The sequence below is a fragment of the Lithobates pipiens genome, unplaced genomic scaffold (assembly GCF_037356315.1).
Source record: "Lithobates pipiens isolate NorthernLeopardFrog02 unplaced genomic scaffold, aLitPip1_a1.2 Scaffold_8, whole genome shotgun sequence".
Taxonomy (NCBI): domain Eukaryota; kingdom Metazoa; phylum Chordata; class Amphibia; order Anura; family Ranidae; genus Lithobates; species Lithobates pipiens.
This window is the reverse complement of record NW_027507903.1, coordinates 655,223,400-655,233,155: the sequence shown is the minus strand read 5'-3', so window position 1 is coordinate 655,233,155 and position 9,756 is coordinate 655,223,400. Positions and strand designations below refer to the sequence as shown.

Below are 9,756 nucleotides of genomic sequence, written 5' to 3'. Positions count from 1 at the left end.
ACATACTTTCAACAGTCGGTGTCCCTGATCACCGCCACTCCCGTTATATGATGTACTATTATACTGTAAGTATGTAAAAATAAAAAGTGATTTTTTTTTTTTTTTTTATATATTCATTTTCCCAACAATTGTGATAAATTACAACTTCAAAAAACTTTCCATGCCTTTTACTAAATACCTTGGACTGTCTACTTTTCAAAAAGGGGTAATTTGGGGGGGTATTTGTAATGTCTTGAGGTTTTCGGGCCTTAAGAAATGCGATAGGCCGTCAGTACATCAGGATTGAACAATTTTCATCTATATATATATATTTATATATATATATATATATATATATATATATATATATATATATATATATATATGCCATAGTTTGCATAACTTACCTATAGACTAAATAATATACACTGATTTGGGTTATTTTCACCAAAGAAATGGAGCAGAATACATTTTGGCCTAAATTTTTGAAAAATGATTATTTATTTGCAAAGTTTTATAACAGCAATGAAGAATAACACATTCTTTTCCAAAGTTTTCCAACTTTTTTTGTTTATTTAGCAAAAAGTAGAAAACCCAGGGAGGATAAAATACCCGCAAAAGAAAGCTTTTTTTTATGTGAAAAAAAAAGATAAAAAGTTCATATGGGTACAGTGTTGCATAACTGTACAATTGTCATTCAAAGTGTGCCAGCGCTGAAAGCTGAAAATTGGCCTGAGCAGGAAGGGGGTAAAGTGACCGGTATCGAAGTGGATAAAGGCCTTGTCCCCTCTGGCAAGATAACCCCCCCCCCCCCCCCATGTTGATAACATGTGAAATGGTACGTCTCAAGAAGGTCAGTGACTCACTGGTTTGCATGCAGATCACCCTAGATAACACCCACATGTAATGCTGAGCCTCCATGTTTGAAAGAACTGAAATTCAATGAATGACTTGTGGTGGGTCAGGGACACTCAGGCTGGGGAGGAGAGACCTAGGTGACACTGGACCTCCTCCAGCCAAGAAATTAGGGGGGACTCTATCTGACTCTTTGTAGCTTCTAATGCACATTGTGAGATGCTCACGGCATGTGGTGAAATACAGGACCCTATACAACTGTGCAAGACTAAAGAAAAGGTTGGAGTTCAACTTGAAAACAGCAGATTGAACGCTCTGAGATCCTCCAATTCTAGAAGAACAACAAGTCCCAGCATATCCTGAAGCATTATTTTATATAGTAGTAGATTCTATATGGCTGAAGTATGATGGAGGTGCAGCAAAGGTACAGTAGATAGAGATATCAGGTGTCCTCTGGTGTCCTTCAGTCCATATCAGAAGATCTTCTTCTCACAGATGTACTTTATTTTTTCAGAACAGTGAAGATCATTCCAGTCATATCCATTCCTTAACGTAGCACAATCTTCCCCTTCTTCCCCTCCTTTGAAACCATGATCCTTCCAATCATCGGGCTGAGTCTGTGCCCAGAACCTGAAGGACAGAAGTGACAATAAGGTTTTAGATCAATACAGGAACTGAGCAGAACTGGGACCTCAGAAATGCTACAAAATGAGATTTAAAAGGCGTGAGCCCAACAACTGTGATTGGCTGCAAGAGAACTGACCACACACTACAATTCAATGGTACAATCTACTAAGGTTAGATCAGTGGTGGCCAACCCCATTCATACATAGCCCCTAGCTATGTGATGTGTTCTTCCTCCCACCTCTTTCCCTGATTGAATATGTGAAGAGTTTTCTCCTCCAGGTCCTTCATGTGAGAAGTTCTTCTCCTTCACTCCTTTACCTATTGGTCTATGTGAGGAGTTCTTTCCCTCATCTCTTTCCTACATTGGCTATGTGAGAAGTAGGGATGAGCCAATGGCATGGCTTAAACCTAGGCTGTTAGGGTGTTTGGAAGAATGGCCAAAGGTTTTGCCCCCTGTGCCCTGGGAGCTGAGCATCATCTATAGAAGTGGTATTTCTACTTCTTTTATATATATATATATATATATATATATATATATATATATATATATATATATATATATATATATATAAATATAACAGTTTCCTGCTGTCAGTGGTTCCTACAGAAGCAGCAAGTGTTGGTGCCCACTGCATTTCTAGCAACCATCTGTGGCACATTACTCACATGGGTAGGAATCTACAGTTACATTGGCAAAGGGACAGAGATAACAGCAACTGTCATTGGCCATATTTTGTCAATGATGTCACTACTTTCCCCTCCCCTTCCGTTATATAGCTGATGACCGCTCAGGGAGCTGTCATTCAGCAAGCAGTACCATTGGGAATAGCCATGTACATCAGGTCAACCCAGTTTTTAATTCTGACAAGCCAGCAGGCGTAGGGCATCCTGATTGATGATGGATTTACAAGGAGGGGCTCTTTTTTGGGTATTTTTAGTTTTTATTTGGGTGTCCGCCTTTATGGGTTTAAAAGTTAATATGCACCTCCTACTCATTAACCCGAGGGGAAGCGGAATGTGTAGGCCCCCATATTTTTAACAGGGGCTTCCAAATTCTGATGAGCTCCCCCACACACCCCCACAACCATTGGCAATGGTCCTGGGGAACAGACCCTTATCTTCATCAACATGAGGATAAGGTGCTTTGCCAGGGGGTCCTCCCTGGCATGGCCTCCCTCCAAATTAAAGGGGTTGTAAAGGTTCGTTTTTTATTTTCTACATAGGTTCCTCTAAGCTAGTGCATTGTTGGTTCACTTACCTTTTCCTTCGATTTCCCTTCTAAATGTTTTTTTTCTTTGTCAGAATATCTCACTTGCTGTTTCTCCTCAGTAAACTTCTCACCATCATCCGAGCGGTGGTTAGTCAGCCAGAACAGCTTACTGAGGAGGAACAGGAAGTGAGAAATTCAGACAAAGAAAACAAAGAAAAAAAAACATTTATAAGGGAAATTTAAGGAAAAGGTAAGTGAACCAACAATGCACTAGCTTATAGGAACCTATTTAGAAAATAAAAAACGAACCTTTACAACCCCTTTAAGGTCATGTGGCCTAGCATGGCTCAGGAGAGAGAACAAAAACTGAACTGGGGGGTTTACCGCCCATCCCTAATTAAGATAAAAAGCCCCATATCGAACCAGCAATGTTGCAGGAGCGTTTTGACTGCCTGGGACGCTCCCTCGTCATTGGCTGAGACAGAAGTGTGATGCCATTGGCTCCTGCTGCTGTCAATCAAAAACAGTCAGCCAATGAGGAGAGAGGAGGGGGCTAAACCATGCCTCCATATCTGCCCCCTTGTGGGTGCACTCGACAGGAGGGAGGGGCCATGAGCATTGACAGGGGACCCGTGAAGAGGAGGAGCTGCTCTGTGCAAAACCATTACACAGGGCAGGTAAGTATGACATGTTTGTTATTTGTTATTAAAACTGAGACTTTAGTATCACTTTAAGGATATGAAAGCATTTCCAATAGGATCCACAGGTTTTATGATGCTCACCTTTCACTCACACAAAGAGGCAAGAGGGTGAAAATCAAGTACATAGATCAGGAGAAGAGGCAACACCCGGCTGGAACCTTTTATTACAGAGTCAGTCCCCCTACCCAGCCCCCCACTGGTATGTTCTGCTCAAAAGAGCTTGCTCATAAAGACTGGCTCATAGATTATTAATAAACATGTACTGAGGTCCTGCCACTGGAAAAATGGTTGAAAAAAAGACACAGGGTTCGCACATGTGCAGAGTGCGGGACTCCGGAGTGTGGATTTTGAGCTGAGAAAACGATTTTTACAGCTTTCCCGGGATTTTGGTATTCCTGAAGGTTTGGAGATGTCAAAGTGCCTTGGGAGAGAAGAAATCTCCAACCCAATGCCTGGGATATGTTGGAGTCCAGCAGGGTGTGTGTGAAGGACTGAGAACATTTCAGGGCTCCAGCCAGGAGGGAGGTGCACTCCCATTCTGGAGACAGGGCTTCACCTTAGGAGACGGGTGTGAGCCCGTATCTCTGGGTGCATTAATGAGGAGCTGTGTGCCTTAATGAGGAGCTGTGTGCCTTAATGAGGAGCTGTGTGCCTTAATGAGGAGCCGTGTGCCTTAATGAGGAGCTGTGTGCATTAATGAGGAGCTGTGTGCATTGATGGGATTGAAGATATGTGCATTGAAGAGACGTTGGTCTGAGGGACACATTACTAAGAGCAGAAGTACTGCTGAAGAAAGAGCCAGGTGGCTTGATATTTCTTTACCTGTTTATGCTGTGAGCTGGGAAAGTTTATGGACTTTACATTAAGCTGTTTTTATAAAAGTGGGCTACCAGGCCCTTAAACCTGTCATGGACTTCACTAAAAAAACACATCTACCCCTGAGTCTTATCACTCCATGTCACAGAACATTATTGTTTTCTGGGTGACAATGTATTGTACAGCACTGGGTGAAGTGAATTAAAGTCTTAACAATGTGCTCAAGGATCCATTGGTGTGCCACCTTTTCAGATCATTTTGCCAGATCTTGAGAAGGATTCCGATAATTGAGGTTTCTATGTCTTACTTTGGAGTTATGTCATAAGACGTTCCATCCACCCATCTCCAGGTTCCATCCGCATCTGTTAGACCGATCCAAAAGGATTGTTTGTTTGTGATCACACGAAGAAAATTCTTAAGAAAGACAAAATACTGAAGTTGTTAGAAGGTGAATTATACACACAATGGCTGATTAGGTCACATGACAGTTGGTCTACCTTTATATTTCAGGGTTTGGGTAGGAAACTGGGGAACCAGGAGGAAATCCACTAAAGTGGTGAGAACACGTCACACCCCAACACAAATGTGATCTTCCCCCGGAGACAAAGACATGGCACAACTTATCTCCAGGCTCGTGACCCCCCTGAGGTCAGCCTTAGAAAATGGACAGCAAAGCCAAGGTTGAAAAATTGAGGAGAGAGGAAATGTATTCTACAATAGCAATGTTTTGGCCGTGTGTCATTTCCTGTCATCGCGTTTGGAGAATCTACCTCTGAAACCATTGTGTCCAGTACATGCTGTTTTAATCATCTTTTCATGTAAGTGCATTACCTTTAATAAATTCTGGTGAAAAAGGTTTTACACTATTGTGGTGTTTGTCTCTCGTTTGGGGTATATGACCTGAGTTCACGGTTGGAGTAAAAGAAACCTGATGTTTTCCCCGGTGGTGGTTTGAAGTTTCTGTTGAGCGGACCTCCTTACAGACATGGAGTTTTTCCAGACATACAAGCCATACTATACTACAGCTTCTATGAATGGAACACCAACTATGAATGGATGGGGCAGACCTAACGATCATCCACCCATCCTCCATTCAGAGATAATTTCCCATTCACAGAATAAAGAGTCTTTTTTTTTTTTTTTTAATTACTCAGGTGTATTGGTAATACTTGAACCATGAAGCCAGAAGGATATCCATAAGAAAGTTTTTTTTTTTTTTCTCCCTAAAGGAAACCTATAATTAGAGAAGAATGTAGGTTTTCCTTTCCTGTGCTGACCTCCTAAACATGCCATTGGCCTGGTTAGAACACCAAACATTTTCTTTCTACTTTTTAATATACTAGGAAGGAGCTAGAACCTCCATCAAGTCTTCATTGTAACACTAAAAGAGATGAGGAGCACTGGATTGTAGTGGCGGGCGCTCCATTAGGGGCGCGTGGGCGCTGCCCCTCTAATCAATGCCCTCGGTCCAAATCGCCAATGTCTTTATGGACCTTGCTTTATGCACTGGTCCAAATCATTTGGTGAAGGGGGAATTATGATGTGGGGTTGTTTTTCAGGTGTTGGGATTGGCCCCTTAGTTCCAGTGAAGGGAATTCTTAAAGCGTCAGCATACCAAGACATTTTGGACAATTCCAGGCTCCCAACTTTGTGAGAACAGTTTGGGGACGTCCTCTTCCTGTTCTAATATGACTGCGCACCAGCGCACAAAGCAAGGTCCATAAAGACATGGGTGAACGAGTTTGGGGTGGAGGAACTTGACTGGCCTACACAGAATCCTGACTTCAACCCGATAGAACATCTTTGAGATGAATTAGAGTGGAGACTGCAAAACAGACCTTCGCATCCAACATCAGTGCCTGATCTCACAAATGCTCTGGAAGAATGGTCAAACATTCCCATAGACACTCTCCAAAAACTTCTGGACAGCGGGAGACTTTGAGCCAGGCCTTCTCATCCAACATCAGTGCCTGACCTCACAAAAGTGCTTCTAGAAGAAAGGTGAAACATTCCCATAGACACACTCCTAAACCTTGTGGACATCCTTCCCAGAAGAGTTGAAGCTGTTATACAATAGCTGGAAAGGGTGGGCCAACCCGATATTGAACCCTATGGACTAAGACTGGGTTGCCATTAAAGTTAATTTTTGTCTGTATATAATTCCTGCACCTTTTTTTGTTTCAATGTTTGATAATCATGCAGCTGATCGCTCTATTTAGAAAGAACTTTGTCTCTGTGAAGAAGCTTCAGCAGTGTAAGCTCTGTTACATTCCTGTCTGGATGAGGCAGCAAGTGACACATTTATTTAAATGTCAGAATTTCACCAAAAGATTCTATAAAGGGTGCAGATTTCTGTTAAAACATGTAGTGTTGGCTACCGTGTGTGTGCAAAGGGTTAACTATTCATTTGACCTGACTCAGCCATAATCTCTCTCAGTCTACCAGTGCTTAGATTGTTGTCCTGCAAACTGGGCAATCTCTTCCCAGGGTGAGGCTGGGAGCATAATAATCAAATACTGCTGGCAGTGATGTGATCAGACAGTGGGACTAATACAATAGGAAGTGTATATCTGTGCATACCAGCTCTCCCTCGCTGTTAATGACCACCAGGTGGGCCCCCTTGTTCTCGCACTCTTTCTTGGAGGCGTTCCATGGTATTGAGTCTGAAGACAAGTAGTAACAGCTGAGTCCATAGTATCTCCATCCCTCACTGCATAACGGAATAGAGGAGCCTGAGGGAGCAGGAAAGAGGATTAGGTGGGTGACGCTGGATTGTTATGGTTATAGCCGCACAGTTTATCCAAGACGGTAAAATTATAATAAAAAGAAATCAGGCACAGCATGCAGACATACATTTTGTAGGGGCAATGTGGGTACTCTACTGCATGCCAACATCCCTTTATCACTGAAAAAAAAATTAATTTCCCTTAAAGAGAGGCACGGAACTAAGCCAGAGGCTGGGTGGAGGGCCGGACATGACAAAGGCTGAGGGGAAGAGCGGAAGGGGTTAATGTGAGGAGGGGAGGTAAGGAGGTGGCGTATAGAGAGGAAGAATGGAAGGGGGGCGGAGCATTATATAAAGGAAGGGGAGGAGCGGACAAGGCAGCGTGTCTCAGAAGAAAAAAGAGTTGCCCACCCACCCGTCCCATAATTTATAAAAAAAAAAAAAAAAAAAAGTGATGAGGTGTTATTGGTGTTGTGGTCGTTCTGTTGTCTGTGTTTTGTTTTCTTGCAGGTTCGGTGCTGAAGGTCGTCATAGCAGCAGTAGCGGCGGTGTCTTTTGGTCTTTGATGGGGCAAAAGGAAACAGATGATGGAAATGTGGGGGGGAGCTCATAGGGATATGGGCCCTCCCCTTTTTTGGTGTATCCCAGCGGAAGGGTAGGCTGGATACGGGATTTGGTGACATTGCGGGAAGGTGGTTGTCTCCAGGCTTATAAACGGCCGGAGGCCTGGTATGGTAAAAGGTGGTCCCGCAGTGTAATGGTAAAAAAGGTTATGTTTAAAAGGTGGAACGTGGTACCGTCAAAGACCAACTGACTGGGAGTTCGTTAAAATTGCCATTACCAAAAAGTTGTTATATATATATATATATTTAATAAAGTTATTTAAGTTATTGGTTTGAAGAGTGTTAATAAAAGGCTGCTATGGCCAGTTATACTCCAAACTCCTGTGTGGCATGTTTATTGGGTTGAAGGGTTAAAATGTATAGAATAACGGTATTAGGATTATATAAAAGTAAAAGAAGGGTAATTACCAGGGGTAGAAAGTATGGAGAGGTATGTCCCTAATGCATTGGTCATGGGATTTTAAAGGGCACTTATAATCACAACACATATATTTAAAATGATGTAATACTTTTATTGGTACAACATCATACAAAGATAAAAAAAAAAAAATATAAGTACAGCATAAAATATTACTTTGGAAACATCCTAGATCAGTGATTGCAAACCTTTTTGAGTCTGAATGCTCAAACTGAAATAAGAAAGTGGGTTTTGTGTTGCAAAGTGCCAACACGGCAATTCATGAGAGAGAGGGGCTGAGAGAAAGAGAAGGGTTGTGTGTGAGAGAGATGGGGGTGAGTGAGAGAGAGAAAGCGGGTGTGAGAAAGAGGGGGAACGGGGGTGAGAGAGTGACGGGGGGCTGAGAGAGCAAGAGGGGGGCTGAGAGAGAGGGAGGGGGCGATGAGAGAGAGGGAGGGGAGCTGAGAGAGTGTGAGGGGGCGGAGAGAGAGGGAGGGGTGCCGAGAGAGAGAGGGGGGTGAGATAGAGAGAGGGGGTGTGTGTGTGAGAGAGAAGGGTGAGAGAAAGAGGGGAGTGTGTGTGAAAGAGAGAGGGGGTGAGAGAGAGAGGTGGGAGTGTGAGAGAAAGTGGGGGTTTGAGACAGATGCTGAGAGGGAGGGGGGCCGATAGAGAGTGACAGAGAGAAACCCCTAGACGCACACGGGGTCGGGAAGGTAACGGTAAGCCCAATCAAACCAGCAGCTCCTTCGGGGGGGAGTGCTACATGTGTTTTTACCTGCATTTTTTTAATTGATAACAGGGTCTCTTCAAGAACCCAGGAAAGTAACTGGAATTCCCACTTAGAGGAGGCTCAGCTTCCCTTTACACTGGAGTTACAGCATTGGGATGGAATTGTTGCAAGGTGAGTGTAACGACACCCCAAGTATGAAAGGGGTTAGAGCCGTTTAGGACATTTCCTTCCCGAACACCAAAGCAGCTACCAGACACTTCCATCAGCTGAACAACAAGGAACCCATACGAATAATTCTCCCCCAAATACGGGACGAGGCTCTGTATTGAGGTTCAAACTGAAAATCTTTATTGGAAGGAATACAGGCTCTTTTATACAGTAAAGGAGGAGATGCATACCTCCTGCTCATATTACTCTGAACATACACCTGTGACCAGAAACCTAAATCACATGAGCTAATTAACTTATCCCTTTAGACAGCCTAGATGACTCAGACATGACCTATAGGCCAGATTTGCAGTCTTGTAGTTCAGAAAACACAATCAACATTTCACGAATCAACACAGACTCCTTACACAATAGCAGAGTTAATTAACACAAACAACAATGGGGATCTAATGACTCTTAGATCCCATACTAGACTTATTTACAATAAACACATTCTAGCAGACAACAGACAGACAGGTGTCCTGAGTTGATGACATCAGCACCTTCTATGAGCCTCAACGTTATGAAGCCATCACTATAATGTTGCAAATACAGGGTTCCCAGAGTCTGTATTTTGGGGGGACATGGACTTGAATTCCAAAGTAGCACCACCTCAATGGTCCCCAGGCATACAGCTCACAAAGAGCACCATTCCACCAAATGCCAGGGCCTATGATTAGTGATAGCCGAACGGTTCGCCCCGGCGGTCGTTTTCGCGGCGAATTTCGGCCGTTCGCGGTCCGCTCGTTCGCTCGCCTTTTCCCGTCGTTCGTCCCGGCGGACTTACATGTTTAATGTGTAAAAGAACTTTGACCTATGATGACACGTCTATCATGGGGTACAGGACAGCCAATTGAGACATGACAGCACATGGACACTTGGACAT

The 9,756-nt window shown here is 43.4% G+C and overlaps 1 protein-coding gene across 3 annotated transcripts in view; it reads right to left on the bottom strand.

Moving 5' to 3' along the window:
• Positions 1 to 466: 466 nt before the first annotated feature.
• LOC143961731 (C-type lectin domain family 10 member A-like) overlaps positions 467 to 9,756 on the bottom strand; it is a 61,131-nt gene continuing 51,841 nt past the window's right edge. For 2 of the 3 annotated variants that reach the window (XM_077471069.1, XM_077471071.1), the window contains 3 exons: positions 6,769 to 6,920; positions 4,496 to 4,602; positions 468 to 1,464 (listed from right to left, as the gene is read on the bottom strand). In XM_077471069.1, coding sequence (XP_077327195.1) covers positions 1,308 to 1,464; positions 4,496 to 4,602; positions 6,769 to 6,920 — 416 coding nt within the window. In that variant the 3' untranslated portion in view covers positions 468 to 1,307. Of the gene's footprint in view, positions 1,465 to 4,495; positions 4,603 to 6,768; positions 6,921 to 9,756 lie in introns of all 3 variants that reach the window. The other variant, XM_077471070.1, reaches the window with a different exon arrangement.